At 39.4% G+C, this 26,737-nt stretch overlaps 1 protein-coding gene across 5 annotated transcripts in view; it reads right to left on the reverse strand.

Moving 5' to 3' along the window:
* The window catches only part of MPP7 (MAGUK p55 scaffold protein 7), a 413,704-nt gene that overhangs the window by 35,641 nt on the left and 351,326 nt on the right, over positions 1–26,737 (reverse strand). For all 5 annotated transcript variants that reach the window (XM_060291639.1, XM_030832320.2, XM_030832311.2 and 2 more), the window contains one exon: positions 17,437–17,607. In XM_060291639.1, coding sequence (XP_060147622.1) covers positions 17,437–17,607 — 171 coding nt within the window. The remainder of the gene's footprint in view (positions 1–17,436; positions 17,608–26,737) is intronic.

Below are 26,737 nucleotides of genomic sequence, written 5' to 3' on the forward strand. Positions count from 1 at the left end.
ATGTAAATACCCCAAGCGAAAAAAATGTTGTGTTCTTCGGTGATGAATTCACACGTCTAGAACAGTACCTGGCACAGTCTGTGCCCCAAACGAACATAACTGTGATTTATGCCGAGGAAGTCATCCAGAGTGTAAACATTTAAGATAGACCAACAGCCAACTGTGATTGTAATAAAGATCATATTTACCTCTTATATACAGGATTATCATTTTAAATCTATCACACACTCATAGATTCAATGATAACTTCTGGGTTTATAGTTGTCTATCTAAAATCCTGCAGGGCAGACTCTAATTCCCACAAACCTTCAATCAACGTTCAACAAAAGCTATGGGAATCCTAATAAACATATTAACATTTACATTTAGTCATGATTGCTTACTTTTCTTTCTGCTTTATGTGGGAGACTTTCTGCTCTGCCAGTTTTATGGGAAAATGGCGACAGTCTTACAAATGCTGATTTATTCAAACTACTTCCACAAGGCAGTGTTTAGGCAACATAGGAGAGTCAGCACAAAGGAGGCAGAATAGGGCTTCACTCTAGAACGTGCAAGGTGAAACATACAGAAAGATTCATGGTCAGTTTCCTCTTTTGTCTCCTAACCAGAAAGAACAAGTAACAGACTGTCTGACCATCCACAGAGATAAGCCTTGCTCTTTACTGCCTTAAACCCTGAAGGGTTTTAGCAGCTGTCCCCGCAAACACACACACATTATTTGGTTTCATTACTTTACTTTTTAAAAAGTCAGGTTTCGCCAAAGATAAAACTTATGTAGAAAAATGTACTAAATGCTTGTCATTTGGTTTTAATATACTTTTTGGAAAATACTTTTAAATGCAGAAGGAAATATAACAGAAACCATCACTGAGATGTTTTAGTTGCTAAAATGTGGCTTGGAATAGCATCTTTCCAAAATGAAGAGAAAAGTAAATACTTCCAATCAAGGCTCAAAGTCCTCCCCTGTCATATTTTTGCCATGTTAACAACTTGGATAATTTTAACTTCTTGAACATTAACTCTGAGAATTAAAGTCATGCAATATTATGGTAAAAATGTAGAGATAATCCTGGGTAGCTCCTTAATGATATTTATCTAACAGTTTCAGGGCGAATCCCGCTATTCCTGATGGCTTTGTGAACACTGAGAGAAAACAAATGAGGCTGGGGACCACAATGCTTATATTCTTTCCGTCTTCTGTACACGTTACAGGATCCAAGAACTATTTTTTAAATATATAATTTTTACAATCAAGAAAAGTAAACAGTTAATGCAGGAACAATGAGAATTTCCAAAACTGGAGTCCACTGCTTGACGACCTCTTTTAGATGATAAACTGCTAAATAATCTCATTTGTTAAGCATTTTGAACACTGAGCTTCAAAATCAACAGAGGCCTATTCATGTTTGAACACTTCATGTTTATCTTGTTAGTATTTTTAGCTAATATATAAGAGGTACATTTTATTAAAACTTTAGTAGGGCCAGGAATTGGCCTAAACCCTTTGCAAATATTTCATTTAGCTCTCAAACCAACCTAGAAAGCAGGTGATCGTATTGTTTTCATTTTTTGGATGAAGAAACTGAAGCCAGAGAAAATCTGAAATGTGCAGGTGTCACCAGCTACTGAAGTGCAGAACTGGACGGGGACTCAGCCTGTCCTGCCCCAGAAGCCTGTTTCTTACCATCCACGCTCTCCTGCACTATATCACGGGATCTAGCAGATGGAGATTCCTCGAGACAATAAACTCTAAACTTCTGATACCTCAAATTGTGCCACATGTGACAAGCAGGAAGGCTTTCTGAGTGGTGACCACGTAGAAGAAAGTGAATAATGGGAAATTCTTTAGGAGGCCAGTCTACAGAAGGCCACAGCGCAGGCCGAAGACAGAAGACATCCTCATGTCCAGTCAGTGACACCAGCTTAATGCAATTTCCAGCCTCCATCTGGCATTCAGGCATTCCTGATTTTGAAAAGTTTATAAATCCTTCCTTTAGTAGAAACAGGATAAGAAGTTTGTGTGAATTTAATATTTTTATCTGATTTTCTTTCTCTATTTTTCATGTAGACATACAGGATCTACTATCTGCCTGGGTATAACATGTACTCTAACACCACAGAAAAACAAGACCAATATTCTTCATTAAGTCTGTTCTGCTGTAATGCAATAGTAAAAAGTGCTGCATTCTTAAACGTTACCTTTTACCAGCACTGGCTCCAGAACAGGGAAATAAAGTGTTAAGAGCTAGAGTTTCAAATAAACTTATTTTTCTAATAGGAATTTCAGAATAAAGGCTAAAAAATCATAAATCAGTTGCTCTAAACAGATAGACCAAACCTAAAATATTCCAGAATAGCAGATTAAGAAAAATCAGAAGTCTTCAAACCATCATTATAACGCATGCATATGCAAAAGCACAAAATGCAAGTGTGAGGCTAAGAAAAGCAGAAAACCAAAATAAATCGCAGGCAGCTGCCAACCACCACCAACGAACGTAACGGCAACTGAACCTGAGCAGAGAGGGCAACGGGCTTCCCCAGGGTGCACAGCGCTAGCACCTCAGTATAACCAGGAAGGGCAGGCAAAAAGCAAAATGCAGACTCTCTGGCCTCGCCCCAGGGTATGAGCTCAGAACCTGCATAAGAACAAGATCCCCAGGTGAGTCAAATGCCTTTTAAAGTTTGGGAAGTGCCGGAGCAGGGGCTGCAGGCTACCCCGCTGGGGTAGCAGGCGCGTCTGTCTCCACCATCACAACATGGCCGCGGGCTACGGCTGAAGCCTGAAGACAGAGGAGACGGTCAAAGCAAGCCCGGAGCCCTTCCTGGTGGCCGGGAGAGCTACCCAGGTGGGCTGCCCAACATGTGAAGAGAGCGAAGAGGAAAAGGGCAGGCAAATCTGCTAGGATACTTCAGGGAGGAGCTGGCAGACGTAAGGAGCAGGAAAGCAGACCAGTAAGGTAAGTGGACCCGTGATGCTGTAGGCAACGCGGGGGCCCTTCGTAGATGGCGCAGGGAGGGAAGGCAGGGCTGGCCTGACCCCGAGGCCCCGAGTGGAAACGTGACTCCTGCACGAGACACGCTCCTGGTAGACTCAGATCTAAACTTCCACAAAACATGGAGCTATGTGTCAGAAAAATGAATGGATGGGCCCTAAATCAAAGAAAGAAAGAGAAAAGTAGGATATTTGGAACCGGCAAACAGTGTCGGCACAGCCCTGATTTTTCAGATTAGAAGCAATATTCCCCAGTGAGATAAGGAACTAAGGCTCTGGTCTTGAACTGTCTGGGTCTGAACTGGTTCCACAGCTTAGTAGCTGGATCTTGGGCAAGTAACCTCTCTCCTCTTTGTGCTTGAGTTTCTTCTGTAAAATGGGGATATGAAAAGTATTACCTCATAGTCATGGTGGGGGCTGAATGAAATAAAATAAGCACAGAACTGAGTACAGCGCCTGGCACTCAATACATAATGGCTACCGTTATTACGCAGGGCGCTTGATACGTGTTGGCGACTGTTATTACGCAGGGCACTCGATACATATTAGCTACTGTTATTACGCAGGGCAGAGGAAGGTCAGGGCTCACTTAAGAAACAAGTTAAAATTGAAAAACAGTTGGGACACTTTGAACGCAGTTGGGAACAGCAGAGAGTCATAAAACGCTATAGTTAGATCTTAGTCCATAATAGAGAAATCTAAGTCATAAAAAAGGGTGTTTTGCTTGTTGTTGAAGTAATGCAATTAATTATTCACTCAAGGCCTGGAAGACTCCAAAGAGCAAGGAAATGCTAGTGGGGGAGAAGCACAGCACAGGAAATAAGGATCTTCACTGACTGCACCACTTGGAAGCATCGACACTTAGCATCTCCAGTGCAGGAGCTGCTTGAGGGTAACACTCCTTTGGGGAGATAAAAGGGAAATTTCCCCTGAAAATCAGGCCTCAGAAACCTAAGGAATTGCAAGAAGGAGACAGAGAAAGAGCAGTTCCTGCAGTCTGAGTGATGTCACATGCTAAACAACTAAAATTAAAATGAAGAAAGCTCTAGGATCCTGCTGGGAATGTAAATATACAGTGACAAGAGCAAGCAGTGTGCTTGTTTGAAGACTAAGACACCTGGCCCACAAGACAGGGTCCACATTCAATTTAGAGACAGGAGCCAGGAACCTGAAGATCAAGATGCAAAGGGGATTTAGGGCAAGATAAGTGCCTACAATTAAACTAACCTCTTCATTAAAGAGCTCACCCAGATATGTTTTAGTTCAATGACTGTGGATCTAGACAGTCAATACTCATGTAAAGCAGAAGCCAAAACACTGCAGGTCACTCTGTGATTTTGGGCTCACAGTGGAATGTTGTGATACATATTTCTGGGACCATTAATTTACCTTAAAAAGTAGCTGGGACGATGCTGTGTTTTTCTTCTGATGACCCTTTGAAACTGTGAGCAGGAGACATGAAAGTTAGGGCTGTGTCACCCCATTCTGAGGAGGCTGACTGTGGAGTGCCAGTCTGCACAGCTGTACACGCTGGGAGCTCTAGCTCCACTCCAGGGGGGTAAGCTCAGTACAGCCTACCTGGCCCACCGATTACAACGGACACCGCTGGACGGCACACAGAAAGCAGTACTCTGGGGCTCTGGAAAAGCAAACAAAAGCGGGCAGAGAGTAAAAGGAAGCCAGGTCTGGAGAGGTGACCCCAAGGGGGTGAAGTCTCCCATTTTATTTTTTTTATCTCTTCTTGGGCTTTGCCCAGAGGGTGAGTCTCTCTCAGAGCTGAACTGTGGAGCAGTGGGCCGACTGTGGAGCAGCGGGCCGACCGTGGAGCAGCGGGCCGAACAGCTAAGACCCCACAAAGATATGCTTTACCCTGAAGCTGTGCGTGAGTGAGATGAACCCAAAGCAGCATAACGGAGGCTTGGAAAAATGAACTAAGATTCAAACCAGTGCCTCTGACGACCCCAAGTGCCACACGCATGGCACAGACCCAGAGCAGCAAAGACCTGAAAACTGAACTGAGGCATGCAGAGGGAGCCCAGTCAGGCTGACAGCCTGCTTCCAGTGGAATACAGTAAGACCCAAAGTCTGTATGAAATAATGTTCAGAACGTCCAGGGTGCAGAAAAATGATTCAACATACAAAGAACCAGGTAAAGGTGACGAATTTTCAAGGAAAAACACAACAGATGCTGACCCCAAGATGACCCTGATGTTGGAATTTTCCAAGACAAGAAAGCAGCTAAGCTTCAGGAGGTGAAAGTAAACACACTTGAAATGAATGGAAAAATGAAATTCTTACTAGGTAAACAAAAACTATGAAAAAGAACTGGTAATTTCCCAATTGAAGAACATACAACACCTGAAAGAAAGAAAGTTTGCTCAGTGGGCTCAACAGCAAAGCAGAGGTGATGAGGGAAAGAGTCAGAGACCTCGAAGATAAACCAATACAAATCATCAAATATGAGAAACAGAGAAACACTTGGAAAAACCTGTGAGACAACAGTGAAGGGTCTAACATATGTGCTACTGGAGCCCCAGAAGTAGAGGGGAAAGAGGCTGGGGCAAAAAAGTCTTTGAAAAAAGATGGCCAAAAATTTCTAAAATTTGGTGAATGTCATAAATTTTCAGATCTGAGGAGTCCAGGAAATCCTGACAGGTTAAACTCAAAATAAAAGATACATCATAATCCAACAGCTAAAAAGCAAAGATAAGGAAAAAACCTGAAAAGAACTAGAGAATAATTACACATAGAGATAAAGCCAAAAAGTCATCAAATTTATTTAAATCAAATAAGAAAAAATAGTCACATAACCCAAAAGAAGGCAGAAATGGGAACAAAGAAAAATTAAAAAAAATACAAATGGCCAAACAGAAAACAAATAATAAAACAGTAGACTTAAAACCGTTATTTAATATATATATATAAACGTATATGTTAAAGTTTAAACATATCAATTAAAGACACTGATGGTGAGATTGGATAACTAAAATGAGACCCAATACTATGCTGTCTGAAAAAAAAAAAAACCGCAAAAAATAAACATATAGATGGGTTAAAGTAAAAAGACAGAAAGTGATGTACCAGGCAAATAACAAGCAAAAGAAAGCCTGAGTGGCTACATTATATATCATACAGAGCAGACTTCAGAACAATGAACATTACGTGGGGTAAAAAAGAGTATTACATAGTAAGAGTGGATTCATTAAGAAAACATAGTACTCCTACATGTGTATCTACCTAGCAACAGAGCTTCTAAACCTATTAAACAAAGTGGACTGAGGTAAAAAGAGAAACAGACACAGCTACCATTACAGAGAACTTAATTCTTTCCCCAACAATTAACAGAACAAATGGACAAATAATTAGTAAGAATACAGAAGACCTGAATAACATTATCAACCAAGTTGACTTAAATAATATTTATAAAATACTCTATTCAACAACAACAGAACACATTCTTTTTAAATACACACAGAACATTCAACAACACAGACCATATTCTGGGCCAGAAAAAAAAAAATTCTGACAAACTTAATTGAAATCATACAAAGCATATTCTCTGACTATAATGAAATTAAACAAGAAATCAATAACCAAAAGATATTTGGATAATCCCCAAGCATTTGGAAATTAAATAACATGTTTGTAAACAATTCACTGGTCAAAGAAGTTACAAAGGAATTTAGAAAATATTCTGACCTGAATGATATGTTATAAAAACATAACAGATCAGAATTCGTAGGATGCAGTGCTTAGAGGGAAATTTAAATTTACATCTATGCACAATTACCTGTGTTCAATGATCTAAGATTCAACTTGATAAAACTAGAAAAAGAGAAATTAAATAAATCCAAAGTACGCAGAGAAAGGAAATAATAATAAAGAGCAGAAATCAATGAAATTGTGAAGAGAAAAGTTTTTAAAATATTAAATGTAAATTTGGTGCTATAAAAGACCGATAAATTGGACAAAGAGCTAGGCAGGTGGACTCCAAGAAGGCCAGCAATGACCCTCACCTCCTGCTCTTAACACCCTTGTGTAAACTCCCTCTCTGTGAATGTGAGTGAAACCTGTGATTTGCTTCTAACCAACAGAATGTGGAATGTGTTGCCAGGCCGTGTGAGGCTGTGGCCTCCAGCTCCGGGCTGACTCTCGATTACCTTCTCAGTTCACACACTTTGATGAAGCAGCTCCCAAGTGGGAAGGAATTAGGGGTGGCCTGTGAATCCTGCCAACACCACGTGGTCTCGGAAGCAGATCCTTCATCGGTCTAGAATTCAAATGAGACCCTTGCCTCTGCCCCAGATACGTCTGCAGCCCTGTTGGGGCCATGGAACAGAGGACCAGCTAAGTCATGACCAAACTCCCCAATTCTGACCCACAGAAACCTTCCTACAATACACATTTTGCTATTTGAAAGTCACCAAGTTTGCAGTAACTTATTATACAACAATAGATAATTGATGTAAGAGTGAAGGCACAAATTATGATATCAGGCATGAAAGTGGGGACACTACCACAGGATATTACAGCCCATTAATGATAATAAAGGAATATCATGAACAACTTTATGCTTATGTAATTGGCACCTTGGATGAAATGGACAAATTCCTTCAAACTGGCAAAGCTCACTCAAGAAGATAACCTAGGGAGGACCTTCAAGATGGCGGAATAGTAAAGACGCGGAGATCACGTTCCTCCCCACAAATACATCAGAAATACATCTACACGTGGAACAGCTCCTACAGAACACCTACTGAACGCTGGCAGAAGACCTCAGACCTCCCAAAAGGCAAGAAACCCCCCACGTACCTGGGTAGGGCAAAAGAAAAAAGAATAAACAGAGACAAAAGAATAGGGACGGGACCTGCACCAGTGGGAGGGAGCCGTGAAGGAGGAAAGGTTCCCACACACTAGGAGCCCCTTCGCGGGCGGAGACTGCGGGAGGCGGAGGGGGGAGCTTCGGAGCCGCAGAGGAGAGCGCAGCCACAGGGGTGCGGGGGGCAAAGCGGGGAGATTCCCGCACAGAGGATCGGGCCGACCGGCACTCACCAGCCGAGAGGCCTGTCTGCTCCCCCGCCGCGGCGGGCGGGGCTGGGAGCCGAGACTCGGGCTTCGGTCGGAGCGCAGGGAGAGGACTGGGGTTGGCGGCGTGAACACAGCCTGCAGGGGTTAGTGCGCCACGGCTGGCCGGGAGGGAGTCCGGGGAAAAGTCTGGAGCTGCCGAAGAGGCAAGAGACTTTTTCTTCCCTCTTTGTTTCCTGGTGCGCGAGGAGAGGGGATTGAGAGCGCCGCTTAAAGGAGCTCCAGAGACGCGCGCGAGCCGCAGCTAACAGCGCGGACCCCAGGGACGGGCGGGAGACGCTAAGGCTGCTGCCGCCGCCACCAAGGGGCCTGTGTGCGAGCACAGGTCACTCTCCACACCCCTCTTCCGGGGAGCCTGTGCAGCTCGCCACCGCCAGGGTCCCGGGATCCAGGGACAACTTCCCCGGGACAACTCACCGCGCGCCTCAGGCTGGTGCAACGTCACGCCGGCCTCTGCCGCCGCAGGCCCGCCCCGCCCTCCGTGCCCCTCCCTCCCCCCCCCCCCCGGCCTGAGTGAGCCAGAGCCCCCAATCAGCGGCTCCTTTAACCCCGTCCTGTCCGAGCGAAGAACAGACGCCCTCCAGCGACCTACACGCAGAGGCGGGGCCAAATCCAAAGCTGAGCCCCGGGAGCTGTGCGAACAAGGAAGAGAAAGGGAAATCTCTCCCAGCAGCCTCAGGAGCAGCGGATTAAAGCTCCACAATCAACTTGATGCACCTGCATCTGTGGAATACCTGAATACACAACGACTCATCCCAAAATTGAGGCAGCGGACTTTGGGAGCAACTGTAGACTTAGGTTTGGTTTCTGCATCTAATTTATTTCTGGTTTTATATTTATCTTAGCTTAGTATTTACAGTTTATAATCATTGGTAGATTTGGTAGATTGGTAGATTATCATTATTGATTTGGTTGCTCTCTTCCTTTTTATATATGTATGTTTCCTTTTTCCCTTTTTATGAGTGTGTATGTGCATGCTTCTTTTTGTGATTTTGTCTGTATAGCTTTGCTTTTACCATATGTCCTAGGGTTCTGTTGGTCCGGTTTTTTTTTTTGAAGTATAGTTTTTAGTGCTTGTTATCATTGGTGGATTTGTTTTTTGATTCGGTTGCTCTCTTCTTTCTTTTTTTAAAAATTTTTAATGGTTTTAAAATTTTTTATTTTCATAACTTTGTTTTACTTTCTTCCTCCCTCCCTCCCTCTCTCTCTCTCTTTTTTTTCCTCCCTTTTCTTCTGAGCTGTGTGGCTGACAGGGTCTTGGTGCTCTGGCCAGGTGTCAGGCCTGTGCCTCTGAGATGGGAGAGCTGAGTTCTGGACATTGGTCAACCAGAGACCTCCCACCTCCACATAATATCAAATGGTGAAAGCTCTACCAGAGATCTCCATCTTACCACTAAGACCCAGCTCCACTCAACAACCAGCAAGTTACAGTGCTGGACACCCTATGACAAACAACTAGCAAGACAGAAACACAACCCCACCCATTAGAACAGAGGCTGCCTAAAATCATAATAAGGCCACAGACACCCCAAAACACACCACCGGATGTGGTCCTGCCCACCAGAAAGACAAGATCCAGCCTCATCCACCAGAACACAGGCACCAGTCCCCTCCACCAGGAAGCCTACACAACCCACTGAACCAACCTTAGCCACTCGGGGCAAACACCAAAAACAACGGGAACTACAAACCTGCAGCCTGTGTAAAGGAGACCGCAAACACACAGCTTTTCATTAAGCGAAATGAAAAGACAGAGAAACACACAGCAGATGAAGGAGCAAGGCAAAAACCCACCAGACCAAACAAATGAAGAGGAAATAGGCAGTCTACCTGAAAGAGAATTCAGAGTAATTATAGTAAAGATGATCCAACATCTTGGAAACAGAATGGAGAAAATACAAGAAACGTTTAACAAGGACCTAAAAGAACTAAAGAGCAAACAAACAATGATGAATAACACGAAAAATGAAATTACAAATTCTCTAGAAGGAATCAACAGAAGAATAACTGAGACAGAAGAACGGATAAGTGACCTGGAAGATAAAACAGAGGAAATAACTATCGCAGAGCACAATAAAGAAAGAAGAATGAAAAGAATTGAGGACAGTCTCAGAGACCTCTGGGACAACATTAAACGCACCAACATTCGAATTATAGGGGTTCCAGAAGAAGAAGAGAAAAAGAAAGGGACTGAGAAAATATTTGAAGAGATTATAGTTGAAAACTTCCCTAATATGGGAAAGGACATAGTCAATCAAGCCCAGGAAAAGCAGAGAGTCCCATACAGGATAAATCCAAGGAGAAACCCACCAAGACACATATTAATCAAACTACCAAAAACGACATACACAGAAAAAATAATAAAAGCAGCAAGGGGAAAACAACAAATAACATACCGGGAATCCCCATAAGGTTAACAGCTGACCTTTCAGCAGAAACTCTGCAAGCCAGAATGGAGTGGCAGGACATATTTAAAGTGATGAAAGGGAAGCACCTACAACCAAGATTACTCTACTCAACAAGGATCTCATTCCGATTCGATGGAGAAATTAAAAACCTTAGAGACAAGCAAAAGCTAAGAGATTTCAGTACCACCAAACCAGCTTTACAACAAATGCTAAAGGATCCTCTCTAGGTCTGAAACACAAGAGAAGGAAAAGACCTACAATAACAAACCCAAAACAATTAAGAAAAATGGGAATAGGAACATGCATACTGATAATTAACTTAAATGTAAATGGATTAAATGCTCCAACCAAAAGACATAAACTGGCTGAATGGATACAAAAACAACACCCATATATATGCTGTCTACAAGAGACCCACTTCAGACCTAGGGACACATACACACTGAAAGTGAGGGGATGGAAAAAGGTATGCCATGCAAATGGAAATCAAAAGAAAGCTGGAGTAGCAATTCTCCTACCAGACAAAATAGACTTTAAAATAAATACTATTACAAGAGACAAAGAAGGACATTATATAATGATAAAGGGATCAAGCCAAGAAGAAGATATAACAACTGTGAATATGCACGCAACACAGGAGCACCTCAGTACATAAGGCAAAAGCTAACAGCAACCAAAGGGGAAACTGACAGTAATACAATCATAGGAGGGGACTTTTAACACCTCACTTTCACCAATGGACAGATCATCCAAAATGAAAATAAATAAGGAATCACAAGCTTTAAATGATACATTAAACAAGATGGACTTAACTGATATTTACAGGACGTTCCATCCAAAACCAACAGAATACATTTTCTTCTCAAGTGCTCATAGAACATTTTCCAGGATGGATCATATCTTGGGTCACAAATCAAGCCTTGGTAAATTTAAGAAAACTGAAATTATATCAAGTATCTTTTCTGACCACAACGCTATGAGATTAGATATCAATTACAGGAAAAAACCTTTAAAAAATACAAACAAGTGGAGGCTAAACAGTACACTACTAAATAACCAAGAGATCACTGAGGAAATCCAAGAGGAAATCAAAAAATACCTAGAAACAAATGACAATGAAAACACGACGACCCAAAACCTATGGGATGCAGCAAAAGCAATTCTAAGAGGGAGTTTTATAGCAATACAATCCTACCTCAGGAAACAACAAAAAATCTCGAATAAACAACCTAACCTTGCACCGAAAGCAATTAGAGAAAGAAGAACACACACCCCCCACAAAGTTAGCAGATGGAAAGAAATCATAAAGATCAGATCAGAAATAAATGAAAAAGAAATGAAGGAAACAATAGCAAAGATAAATAAAACTAAAAGCTGGTTCTTTGAGAAGATAAACAAAATTGATAAATCATTAGCCAGACTCATCAAGAAAAACAGGGAGAAGACTCATATCAATAGAATCAGAAATGAAAAAGGAGAAGTAACAACTGACACTGTAGAGATACAAAGGATCATGAGAGGTTACTACAAGCAACTCTATGTCAATAAAATTGACAACCTGGAGGAAATGGACAAATTCTAAGAAAAGCAGAACCTTCCAAGACTGAACAAGGAAAAATAGAAAATATAAACAGACCAATCACAAGCACTGAAATTGAAACTGTGATTAAAAATTTTCTAGCAAACAAAACCCCAGGACCAGATGGCTTCACAGGCAAATTCTATCAAACATTTAGGGAAGAGCTAACACCTATCCTTCTCAAACTCTTCCAAAATACAGCAGAGGGAGAAACACTCCCAAATTCCTTCTACGAGGCCACCATCACCCTGATACCAAAACCAGACAAAGATGTCACAAAGAAAGAAAACTACAGGCCAATATCACTGATGAACACAGATGCAAAAATCCTTAAAAAAATACTAGTAAACAGAATCCAAAAGCACATTAAAAGGATCATACACCATGATCAAGTGGGGTTTATCCCAGGAATGCAAGGTTTCTTCAATATACGTGAGTCAATCAATATGATATCCCGTATTCACAAACTGAAGGAGAAAAACCATATAATCATCTCAACAGATGCAAAAAAAGCTTTTGACAAAATTCAACACCCATTTATAATAAAAACTCTCCAGAAAGTTGGCATAGAGGGAACTTACCTCAGCATAATAAAGGCCATATATGACAAACTTACAGCCAACATCGTTCTCAATGGTGAAAAACTGAAACCATTTCCTCTAAGATCAGGAACAAGAAAAAGGCTGTCCACTCTCACCACTATTATTCTACATAGTTTTGGAAGTTTTAGCCAAAGCAATCAGAGAAGAAAAAGACATAAACGGAATCCAAATCGGAAAAGAAGAAGTAAAATGGTCACTGTTTGCAGACGACATGATACTATACATAGAGAATCCTAAAGATGCTACCAGGAAACTACTAGAGCTACTAGAGCTATTCAGTGAATTTGGTAAAGTAGCAGGATACAAAATTAATTCACAGAAATCTCTTGCATTCCTATACAGTAATGATGAAAAATCTGAAACAGTAATTAAGGAAACACTCTCAATTTACCACTGCAACAAAAAGAATAAAATACCTACGAATAAACCTATCAAGGAGACAAATGACTTGTATGCAGAGAACTATGAGACACTGATGAAAGAAATTAAAGAGGATAGAAACAAATGGAGAGATATACCACGTTCTTGGATTGGAAGAATCAACATTGTGAAAATGACTCTACTACCCAAAGCAAACTACAGATTCAGTGCAACCCCTATCAAACTACCAATGGCATTTTTCACAGAACTAGAACAAAAAATTTCAAAATTTGTATGGAAACACAAAAGACCCCGAATAGCCAAAGCAATTTTGAGAAAGAAAAATGGAGCTGGAGGAATCAGGCTCCTGGACTTCAGACTATACTACAAAGCTGCAGTAATGAAGACAGTACAGTACTGGCACAGAAAAAGAAATATAGATCAATGGAACAGGATGGAAAGCCCAGAGATAAACCCACACACATATGGTCACCTTATCTTTGATAAAGGAGGCAAGAATGTACAGTGGAGAAAGGACAGCCTCTTCAATAAGTGGTGCTGGGAAAACTGGACAGCTACATGTAAAAGAATGAGATTAGAACACTCCCTAACACCATACACAAAAATAAACTCAAAATGGATTAAAGACCTAAATGTAAGGCCAGACACTATCAAACTCTTAGAGGAAAACATAGGCAGAACACTCTATGACATACATCACAGCAAGATCCTTTTTGACCCACCTCCTAGAGAAATGGAAATAAAAACAAAAATAAACAAATGGGACCTAATGAAACTTAAAAGCTTTTGCATAGCAAATGAAACCATAAACAAGATGAAAAGACATCCCTCAGAATGGGAGAAAATATTTGCAAATGAACCAACTGACAAAGGATTAATCTCCAAAATATACAAGCAGCTCATGCAGCTCAATATCAAAAAAACAAATTACCCAATCCAAAAATGGGCAGAAGACCTAAACAGACATTTCTCCAAAGAAGATATACAGACTGCCAACAAACTCATGAAAGGATGCTCAACATAACTAATCATTACAGAAATGCAAATCAAACCTACAATGAGGTATCACCTCACACCAGTCAGAATGGCCATCATCAAAAAGTGTACAAACAATAAATGCTGGAGAGGGTGTGGAGAAAAGGGAAACCTCTTGCACTGTTGTTGGGAATGTGAACTGGTACAGCCACTATGGAGAACAGTATGGAGGTTCCTTAAAAAACTAAAAATAGAATTACCATATGACCCAGCAATCCCACTACTGGTCATATACCCAGAGAAAACCATGATTCCAAAAGACACATGCACCCCAATGTTCAATGCAGCACTATTTACAATAGCCAGGACATGGAAGAAACCTAAGTGTCCATCGACAGATGAATGGATAAAGAAGATGTGGCACAGATATACAATGGAATATTACTCAGCCATAAAAAGATACGAAATTGAGTTATCTGTAGTGAGATGGATGGACCTAGAGTCTGTCATAAAGAGTGAAATAAGTCAGAAAGAGAAAAACAAATACCGTATCCTAACACATTTATATGGAATGTAAAAAAAAAATGGTTCTGATGAACCTAGAGGCAGGACAGGAATAAAGATGCAGACATAGGGAATGGACTTGAGGACACAGGGAGGGGGAAGGATAAGCTGGGACGAAGTGAGAGAGTGGCATGGACATATATACACTACCAAATGTAAAATAGATAGCTAGTAGGAAGCAGCTGCATAGCACAGGGAGTTCAGCTCGGTGCTTTGTGATCGCCTGGAGGGGTGGGATAGGGAGGGTGGAAGGGAGATGCAAGAGGGAGGAGATATGGGGATATATGTGTACATATAGCTGATTCACTTTGTTATAAAGCAGAAACTAAGACACCATTGTAAAGCAATTATACTCCCATAAAGATGTTAAAAATAAAAAAGAAGAAAACCTAACAGTCGTGTGTGTGTGTGTGTGTGTGTGTGTGTGTGTGTGTGTAGAGATGAACTCTCTTACATGCTTGCTCGCCCTCTCTCCACCCCTTCTCTCTCTCTCCCCCCTCCCTTTTTTTTAAAGAAATTAAATTTGTAGTTAAAAACGTCCCCCAAAAGATGGCTCCATGCCCAAATGTGTTTTCACTGGAGAATTTTACCAAACATTTAAAAAAATAATAATACTAATTCTACAGAAACTCCCCAGAGAAATGAAGAGAAGGAAACAGTTCCCTACATGTTTTATGAATATAGCATTACCTTGATACAGAAGCAGACAAAAACATCGTAAGAAAACTGCAGGCTAGATAACTGGAGTACTATACAAAAGACTAATATGTCACGACTTAGTGGAGTTTGTGCTGGGAATGGCGAGGCTCATTCAACATTCAAAAATCAATCCATACGAGTCAGCATTTCAACAGATCAAATGACAGAAAACATATAATCATCTCAACTGATGCAGACAAAAACCACTTGACAAAATTCAACAGCAGTTCATGATAAATACTCTCAGCAAACTAATAATAGAAGGGAATTTGCTTAATTTGCTAAACCTATAGCTAGTATCATACTTCCTGGTGAAAGACTGAATACTACCGCTGCCCTTCACCATCACGCTGGGGAGCCTGGAGTGAGGAGGAGATACAATAAAGCGAGAATTAAAAAATTCCTGCCAAGAAGGAACAAAACTGTCTCTATTCACAGATAACAGGATTAACTATTCCTGAAAAGTGTCAAGGAATCTACAAAATGGATACTAGGAATTTCAAGGGCTGGGGAATGACATCTGCATACAGTACCATTTCACAGAAACCCATGATTAATTCTATCTGTGTGAGGCCAAGCTTTCCCCACCCCCTTTTCCTTTGGAAGATTCTAGGGAGTGGCTATTCCCTTTCCATAATCACCAACTATGGTTAGTTGCTTCTGTGATTAATTTTATTCTTCCCTGGATTAGTATTCAGACTTATAACTTATCCTCATCTATCTCCCCTTCCTTAGCCCCAAGGAAAGGGTTTTTTTTTTTTATTGTTAGCACCTAAAGGAAAGAAAAAAAGGCAAGGTTTATCCTGCTTTCTTCTTTCAATTAGATCCCGTAGAGAAAACCAAAGGTTATATAGTTGTAATAATAACTCCTGGGCTAGAGAGGGCCATCTAGATTTAAGGGGACGTAGGAAATCACACTATCTCTGCCCTTTTATCACAAAGTACACCTCCCCTCGGGTGAAGAGCAGGTATGCGACAGGGCTGGGAGGGACTCTGCAGGGACTGGTGCTGCTGAGGGGTGGCTCGGGGCAGGGGTGCTGCGAGGACAGGGGCAGGAGGTCCAAGGAGCCCGAGTACGAGGTAACAGGACTTGGAACTGGGGAAGGCTTGGGCTCTCGCTCGCTCAGCTCCACAAGGAGGGAAGCTGGGGCACTGTAAGCGCTCCAGGCAACAAAAAGACCTATGGAGAACATTCTTCCAGGTGGGGTTGGAGAGGGGGTGAGGGTCCAGTATACACAGACTAGAAGAGGGCACAGTCACTAAAGGAAACCTTGGAGTGTGTGAATACGTATTTCTAAATAGTGCAAACAGTGGGAATATCTGGCGATGCCATGATCCCCTCCAGAGCCACTGGATGTGAGAAGCTGCATCATTTCCTACTGGTCACCTACCGTCTGTTACGAACACGCTGTTACCTTCAAAGGACCCCATCTTAATAAAAAGGGGGATTCTCTAGCTTTTCCATCTATTCTCATCCGCATAACTGTCATCTTCAGTTTATAAAGGCACAACAAGAGATAGACTCTAGGCTCCAGATTTTCCCCCCAAATCACTGGCTTTGATCCTTGGAGCCTATACACCTGTCACCACACTTTTAAAGAAACACAAACAAGGGTGGGGTGGGGACACGAAGGTTGTGTCTGCTCCTATCTTAAAGGCTGGACAAGACGTCTGCTAGGATGTTAATGCAAATCAGACCAATATTTATGGAACTCCCCCCATATACTTACTTTTCGCGGTTTCGCTAACTCTCTAGCTTTAAACACCCTAGAACTTCATCAAAGATCTAAACCCATAGGAAGCTTATACCATGGCTACTGCCTCAAAATGAATCAAAGGAAACGCGGTTACATTAAATTTTTTCATTTCTATTACTTAGTTGCCCTGATATGCTGAATACACTGTGACAGTGTTTGCTCTCCCCTGTCCCACAGAGGGTCCAGTGAGATGCCAACGCCGTGGCCCAGAGGTCTTGAAAGTCTCCTCGATGTCATAGGTACAAAAAGACTAAAGGTTTCATTTTAGAGGCCGAAGAAAAGGTGTTAAGGTGAGATTTTTTTAGCTTGAAAATTTCCAGCATTGTTCTCTTTGAGGTTAAATTCCCACTGTCTCACTTATTTCCTCAGCATCACACACAAAACAATCACTTACCAACCAAGACAACGAGTCTGTAGTTCTCATTCACCTGCCGTCGATAGGGTGTCACCTCCTCATATGTGGGCACATCGGCTGTGTCGTACTGGTCACTCTTCTTGCACTCATACATGGATTTATTCGTTTTCTTATCTTTTCTACTAAGACGGAAACTTCTTCTAAAACCAGCTGCAAATACAAAAAACTATTTTTAGCAATTAGAACTAAAAAAAGAGACCCCACCACAATACAGAAAGAAAACACCCTCAAAGTTGGGCTGGATTTTATTCACCATAATATCATTACAAGTGCACTTAGTAATAAAGGTAAATAGATGTTCCACTATTTCATGAAAACGACTGTTAAGAGAATCATCTAACATTTAATTATATAGTTATAATATCATAAATTTTATTTGGTTCCAAATCATAAAGAGTTCTTTTCCGAAATCAGGAACCAAAATAACTACGTGATAAAACAAATTAAGGAGGTCAGGCGTCATAAAGAAAATTTTTCACAGACTGACTGATGAACACATTTGATAAGAAAAAGTTAAAAGCACTAAAATCAGTTTAAATATAAATGCTGAATATTCCCACTCAGAAGTACTAGAATCTTTTATGCTATATTCTGAGCACAGCCTAACAACATACCTGTGCCACAGACAGCATCTATTGTTAAACAGAAAGAAAACTAAAGTTAGGGAGAGCACAGTGTCAAACAGGCCTCTGCACAGATCCGGCAGATAGAACCTGCCTGTCACTAAGAGCAAGTTACTTAACTGCTATGAGACCCCAGGGGGTGGAGCAAATGACCAAGCCCCAAGTTCTTCTTCTCCTATGGAAATTCTATGCTTTTATAATTTGAAGGCTACTGAAATTTGGAAATAAGTTTCAGAGCCACAGGTGTGCACTCTTATGAATAGACCATGTCATCTTTTATTAAACAGCTTTTCGAGTATTTAAATAAATTTCCTGTCTGCTTAAACGGTCCCCTCCAGCTCACCACTGTCACTTGAAATGTTGGCTTAGAAAAGCAGCTGCAAAAGTTCCTTTTCTCGGTCAACTCCCATTTCATTCTGCTTCTGCTTCATGTTGTTATATCATTCTGGTCTTATGCCTTTTCTAGAATAGTGATATTTACCATACACACCATTCAAGAATTCTTGGCCTAACCAACACTCTCAAAATACAGACTTTAAAGGGAGGGAAAACAGCCTGCTTATTAAGATATGCTATATATTCTCTATCAGCTCTGTAGTACAAAAAAAGACGCAAGTATAATTATAAAACATATAAAAATAGATTCTCTTTAAAAAGAATATTGATCAAATTTGATAAACAGAAAAAACTTTAATAAAGGTATTTTATAATAAAACATAATAATGTAATAACTGATCTGTGTGAATTTTAGGGTACGTGAAAAATAAATATTACTATTAGATTTAAAAATTAATAATATTCAAAATAAAGGCGATATGAAAAAACAATTATCAAATCACTACACATGTCTGGCCCAGAAATGGATCTAAGACGTAAATGCCTCGCCCACAATGAACCCAAAAGTGAAAACCGGAAAGATTCCTGATCCACGAACCCCAGCTACATCCTGAACTTCAGTGAAAGCGCTTCACCTAATGGAGTCTGTAGGATTAACTGAAGTTTTCACTTCCATCATAAACAATAATGAGATAGTGGGAGAAAGAGAGAAGGGAACCAGATTTCTAACGTGAGATCTCGATGGACATCAAGGATGGAGGACCCTGGCCTACAGGATGGCTTGGGGATGCGAGTTGTACAGCGCTTGGTACAGGATAGGTGCTTGATCAAAGTAAAAAGTAAATTTTCGAAACAGAATTTTAAAAAGGCAACCCCCAAAACTCTACTATCATTCCTGCTTCATTTTCTTAACATGAATTTCAACAAAGGAAGCAGAACGCATTTGGTATTTTCACAAGAGAAATGTAAGAGGCAGACAAAAGGACAAACCCTGCATCCGTGAAGGCTCAGGGCTGGAAGCAGCCCTGGGGAGTATCGGAGCTGCTTGGCCCCTGCACCCGGGCCAGTGCATCAGGGATGTCACCACACATGCGCCCACGCACCACGACACGGCCCTGACCTTGCTCACATGTTTTCCAGGTGGCCACGACCAGGCAAGTGGAATTCCCACAGGTTCCGAGGCTTGAGTACCTTGGCCCCATGCCTCATGTACAAAACAAAGGGAAAAGCCAGCCAGGTCCATACGGATCCAATCGGAGCTCCGCTCCCTGAGTGTTAAAGGCTCAGACTGGAGGGGGACAGGCCTGGGTCACTGGCTTACTTACTAACTGGGTGACTTGCCAACTGTTTAAAAACTTCTTTAAGGCTCATTTCTCAGCGTTAACATAAGGATACTGTCAACCCCTCACAGGGTTATTAAGGTTAAACTGTCCATGTGAAGCATTCGCTCAGTGCCTAGCATATGGCAAACGCCTTACAGACTAGACAGAGACCAGTACCTGGCTACGTCCCACCTAAACTTAAAGTCCTCGAAGGCAGGAGCATGCTGTGTCCGTTCCCACAGCACACGTCTAGCAAGAACGGGAAAAACCAATTAAGGGGCGTATATGTTTTTAATTGGGTAATGCTACGAAAGACACAAAATAGTAAAGCCAGATTTAAATATGATAAATATTAAAAGTACCTTATTAAAGTGGTAAGGCATTTTTAAAGAAATAAAACAAAGACCTAAGTGTACATTAACCATCCTTTCATTTTTTCTTAGATACTCCTTCTAGGGCTGTGCTACTTCTGTTCCTATATTTAAACCTACAGAGCATCCCTCCCTCCTGTCCTCCTTACCCATGATCCCTCACTTCCTCAACACACACACCTATATATGGTCCATATTTACACCACCCATTTACACACACACATACGCATACATATGCACACACGCGTATACACGTGTACATACATATATGTGCATACACAAAAACAGAGTCAGAAAACAAGAAAAGAAAAATCCCCAGCCCAGAACAACAGAGGATATGACAAAAGGTATGAAATCCAGAATACTTAACTTGCCTCTCAGATAAAAGCAAAACCAAACCAGGTGGCCAGAGGTAACGGCACATTGGGTCTGCCTTTCAAGGCAGCAAAGAGACTGTAACTTTCAAACTTCAGTGACACAGTGAGTGACGCGTCAGCACACCTCGGTTAAGTCTAAGCCTAAAGGAGAGCGACCTTTATGTCAGGAAAAGGGTTTAATAATTTCTGGCCTTCAGGTCTTAGGTGGTTCTCTTATTAAAAAGATGACCAAGAATGTGTACTTAAACTGAAAGCAAGCAGAAGGTTCTTTCCAATAAATGTGAATAACCTAGAACGCATTTACTTCTAGTTTGTTTTCTGTGCACAAGTCTTAGCAAAAGCTGGCTTTTAAAAAGAAGGAGCAGGAAAGAAGCAGTAACAAGGAATTTGGAGTAAGGGAAGAGTTTCGTACAAAATGTATTTTTCCTTATATCTCACATTTTTGTAATTTATAATTGGCTCAACATTTTTACGGACAGGCTTTTTCCAGGGCTCCTACCCACAGCTGCTAAAGATTTGTGTTTTTTAAGGAACAGCGTGTTTACTTTATTACAATAGGAAAGTGGCTTCACAGTGAGACTGCAGCTGCAGGTCAGCCCTTCATCACACGGAGACGCTTCTTATCTAATATTTTCCAGCAGGAATAATTTACGATGACTTTTAACTTATCTAGTTGTATGGTTCTGTTTTAAAGTAAATTTACTTTTTTATTATAAAAGATGACATTTAAGTTGCTTGTTATTTGCTCCTTATTTCAACAAGACAGCAATAAACATCCCTGTACATTCCTGTTACTCTATGTCACTGATGACTTTATTAGGGCAAATTGCAAGAAGCTTGACAGATCTTGTCCAAATGCTTCTCAGATTGGTTAATAACAGTGTACATTTCCAAGTACAACTGCCCCTATTACCATTCTTTCATTAAAGGACTTCTAACCATTTAAAAATCTGCAGTGATTTGACAAGTGAAAAACTGTGTATCATTTCATTTTAACTGATAGTAAAGTTGAGCTCTCCTTCACGTTTATTACTCATCTGCATTTATTTCTTCTGTAAATTGTTGGTTAATACATGTTGATCACTTTTTGATTGGGGTCTTCATAAATATATATACACATACCTATATCTGTTAAGGTCACAGCCCTTGGCCCTATTTGTTGCAAAGACTTTTTAAGATTTTCAGTTTTCCTTTTCAAAGAAAGTTTAAAGGTTTATGTATTTGAATCTGTGAACTTCTTTGGTTTGTCGTTTCTTCCACTGCTTTTATGACTTTCCTACCCTTTAGTCTGATAAATACCCAAATTTTCTTAAATTAAAAAAAAATAGGTTACATGGCTTTACACTTAATTTTTTAAATCCATCTGGAATTACTCAGCTGTGATTAGGAGATCAAGTTTGTGACGTGAGGCTGTAACTTTATAGTTTTCTAAGTAATTAACCAGTGGTCCCAGAAATACTTACTGAACAATCCTTTTCCTACTTTATATGAATACATACTTTGTACTGAAGCACCAGATAGTTAATTATGATGTCATGACCAGAAAAAGGTGATTCTTGGTCTGAGTTTAGATCATTCCCTTATTAGTAATATTAATACCAAAACAACACAAGTGGTGGTGCTAGTGGGTATTTGTGGAGAACTTACTGGATGACAGACACCATCTGAAGCACTTACGTGCATTAGTTCATTTAACTCTCACAGCAACGTATGAGGCAGGCATAACAATCTACAGGTTTAAGTAACTCTTCTTTTAGTGTCAGAAAAAGAAAACAATTGCCAAGGCCTTGGCTCAAACATTAAAAGATGAAAGAAAGTCAGGAACAAAGTTTGAAATGTTATTCCACACACATAGATGTATGAGAGAAAAACTGGTGAGCCTTCAGTGACTTTATGAAATAACAGGAAAAAATTATCAAAGAGAAGCAGCAGTTTAATTTAGGGATTAAAAATTATAAGCTCTTTTTCTGTTAGAAGATATTTTTCAAATATAATTAAATATATTTTTGATACTCCTCTGTATTTAAGATGATGTGTAAAATACAAAATATATTAAACAGTGTCACTGCCCTCAAAGAGTTCCTGATCTACTAGGGGAATAGAAATTACTCCAAATACTTGTAATTTAAGGGTTTTCACAACATAGGCTCAGGGGTAGAAACTAAGATTTTTCAGCAAGTACTTCTAATCTGATTTGACTTTGACATTTCTCTAAAGTAAAAGAAAAAAAATTAAACTCAGGCAGTTGTGATTTGGTTATTTTCAAAGCTACTTCACTATATTTATTGATATAACACCATTCATCAAAAGGGTATTACATTTAATGCTTATGTATGTGAATTAAGACTCATTTGGTATTAAAATTAGCTTCAAATTGTAGATAAATATTATGCCTAACCATCCTATAATTTCAAATGTTAGTGATATTTTTAATAGTAAAAAAAAAAAAAACCTGAAGCATCCAAAACATACAAAGTATGGGAATGATTAATTATGAAAAACACCTTTTCAAAGAAATGGGGCTGAGGACACGGCTATATTTAAAACACATAACCAACAAGAATCTACTGTATAGGACAGGGAACGCTGGTCAATGTTCCGTAATAATCTAAATGGGAAAAGAACTTGAAAGGAACAGATACATGTATACGTATAACTGAATCACTTTGCTGAACACCTGAAACTAACACAACAATGTTAATCAACTATGCCCCGATACAGAATAAAATATTTTTAAAAAACCTATACGGCACCATTAGAATTGCATTTGATATACTAATAAATGGAAAAAACTGGACATATACGGCAGTCATAGTTATACTATGAGTTTTACTTTTACTAATATAAAAATTGGTATGGATACAGAAAAAAGTATAAAAGCAGACAATGACTGTATTAGGGAAAGAGGGCTGTAGGCAACTGTTTTGTCCTATTTTTTTAAAGTTTCCATGATATTACGTACTTTTACAATTAAAAAAAAAAACACACAAAAACACCAAACAAATGAAATCCGGTACTGGTAGTTGTATTTGTGTGGTTATACCAACATATAACAGAAAATACGTTTTGACTGTGTCTCAGAGGCAGGTTCCAGTCTTCTGTATTTTGAAATGATTATGGTAATAGATCAAAGTTTTATATTCTTAAAGGTTAGAAATAGCCAATAAATTAAAATACTTAAAAAGCAATGAAAGTAAAAACAATGGAAATTTTTTTTAATGAGAATACAGTATAAAAACTAAAGACCAAAGGTCAAGGAAAATAAATAGAGAACCAGCAGTCTCACCTAAGAAATGAAGATGATAAAAGAGAAGGAGTCTGGGTTTTGAAAACTTACAACTAAACTAATCAAATTGATAGGAAATTTTTTTTAAATCACAAATTGTTATCATATTCTTTGGCTCCCATAAATAACTTCAGTGTAAATTTTTATAATTTAAATAGTTATCATTTTAATGATCTTACTTTTTCATAAAATTTTGACATTTATGATGACATTTTATAAAAAAAAAAAGACACGATCATCTTATGGGCAGTCATCTCCATTAACACAAAAGGCACCCCCCCCACCACCAGCAGAGCCAAGGTAACTCACCACCAACACCAAGAGCCTCAAAAACCACAGGTGTGAAGGAGAGTGCGACCTGCCTTTCTGTTAACTACAAGAAAATAAATCCTACTGTGTGACCGCTTGGATTTTCAAACGGCACCGTTTCCATCTTTGGTTACATTTCTGTAACCAACCTGATATAATAACATCAGATATTATGCAGCCCCAATGTTTTTAAGAATATAAGCTCTTAATATGTTAAATGTTACAGATGTTGGTAGATTGGGAAAGAAGAGTTTCAGTGAAAGCTGCTTGAATTATAACAGAGCAATATTGGTCATAGGCACCTCAAAAATTAGAGGTCTATAGAAGGGTCCACTCTAAACTTCCTGATTTTTTGAAGAAATACATTTATTTTAACATAATCAAGAAAAGTGCTTATCTTCTTAAAAGAAGGTAAAAATAAGCATTTTAATTATTATTTTCTCACCTTAAATATACTAAAATGTGCTTTTCAAAAAAAAAAAAATTGGGAGAACTGCCAAAAACGTTGGATGAAAGTTACTCTCTTAACACAATGGATTAATTTGACCAATGCAATATTGAATGAGTTCAATAGGCACCTTAACAAGGAAGAGGGACTCCCCTGGTGATGCAGTGGTTAAGAACCTGCCTGCCAATGCTCGTGACAAGGGTTTGAGCCCTGGTCTGGTTAGATCCCACATGCCGCGGAGCAACTAAGCCCATGTACCACAACTACTGAGCCTGTGCACTAGAGGCTGTGAGCCACAACTACTGAGCCCACGCGCCACAACTACTGAAGCCCACGTGCCTAGAGCCCATGCTCCACAACAAGAGAAGCCACTGCAATGAGAAGCCTGCGCACCGCAACGAAGACTAGCCCCCGCTCACCACAACTAGAGAAAGCCCGCGCGCAGCAACGAAAACCCAACGCAGCCAAAAATAAATAAATAAAATAAATAAATTTATCAAAAAAAAGGAAGAGAAAAATATTACTATGAATGAACTTTTAAAGAAGACTTAAAAAGAACTCATGTAGACATTAATAAAAACTAAGCGGCTGGGAATTATTATACAACAGGCTCCTGACAACAGAATGTTGGAAATTTCCATTAAAATCAACATTTTGAATATAATGCCCATCTTGTTATAATGATATAAACATAAGAGACATGTAAACACTATGTAGTAACATTATCCTAAGACAGACTTACTGTTGAAGTGATGCTCCCATACTATGCCCATCATAAAATTATCCCAAAGACAAAGAAAGATAATTAAGAACATCTTAAAACAACAAACAAGTAAAAATCTTGGGAGGAAGTTTAAACTGAAAAGCAACGTGAACAGTAAACTGTAAAAGTTACTGAGATCTGGAGTGGCTGGATTAGTCACCTTCTACATCCATCTTATAAAACAGTGTCAGGGGAAAAAAAAAGAAAACTAAATGTTATCGTGGATTATATTAACTAGCCATACATATGCTAATTTTGTATATAAAGGGGGAAATGGCTTTCAAACAAGGAAAATTCACCTCTGGAATGTCACAGACACAAAAGTTGCTTTCAGTATAAAGAAATGTTCAAATACCATAATTACCCTTGAACCTTTCAACTCATCTCCAGCAAAAAATAAAAATAGAAACTCAAAGTACCTAATGAAATCATGGAAGCTAATATAAAATATCAATTTGCAATTTCCAAGAAAAAAAATTACCTAGGTCTTAAAAAGTTTTCCCGATACCATAAACAATATTTTTAAAGCACAGCACAGCATTACCATTAAAAAAAATAGAAAAACCACATGAGAATTTAATCTTCCAGCCAGCTAATAAAGAAATGAGTTCTAACTTACTCTTTCAAAATTATGAGAAAATACAGTATGCACACATAAAAATTAATATAAAAATATAATTCTGAAAGGGGTAAAATTGGATTTGAAATTTTAATGTATTTTTTTAAGTTGAGTCTATGCAACCTAAAATTCTCCAAGCAGAAATGGTTTCTTTCTGTCGGAGAAAGTATTTCCAAGTAGTATTCCAGACATGTCAAGATTACGCAGAGTTCTTTCTTGTTCAAGAAATAACCTGTACCACTTTTGAAAGAATGCTTCTAAATGTTCTCTCTGTATAAATTTTATTTTTTTGGAAAAAATATTAAGGCAGTAAATTTTGACATAGCTGTAGTTAACCTACATAGCATTCGTTAATAAAATGACTGAATATTGGAACAAATGGGAATTTTTGCTAGATTTATAAAATAGGCAATATAACTAGAGGCTCACTGGTGTTTAAACACTGGACAAATAAGAGACAGGATTAGGAAGAAACACAGAAGTAGAGATGGATAAATAATAGCTTTTAAAAGAAATAACAGCAAATGGATGGCTCAGTTTTTATTGAACTTTATGGTAAACACTGTAGTTAAACAGAAAGAACAGTTTTAACTTATAGAAGTCCCCAAACTGATCTTGTTTTAAAAAAAAAAAATGCTTGACATCCTCCAGCAGGGGCAGAAGGGGAGAAAAACTGATGATTTTTTTAGGAGATCATTTGCAAGAAATTATGTTTGAAGACAGATGCATGATAAGCAGTGCTTTGTGAATTGTTTATAACACGATTTCTATAATGAATTATACAGAGCAAAAACATTCTGCAATTCTTACCAATTAAAGAAAAAAC

The sequence above is a fragment of the Globicephala melas genome, chromosome 2, assembly GCF_963455315.2.
Source record: "Globicephala melas chromosome 2, mGloMel1.2, whole genome shotgun sequence".
NCBI classification, from domain to species: Eukaryota; Metazoa; Chordata; class Mammalia; order Artiodactyla; family Delphinidae; genus Globicephala; species Globicephala melas.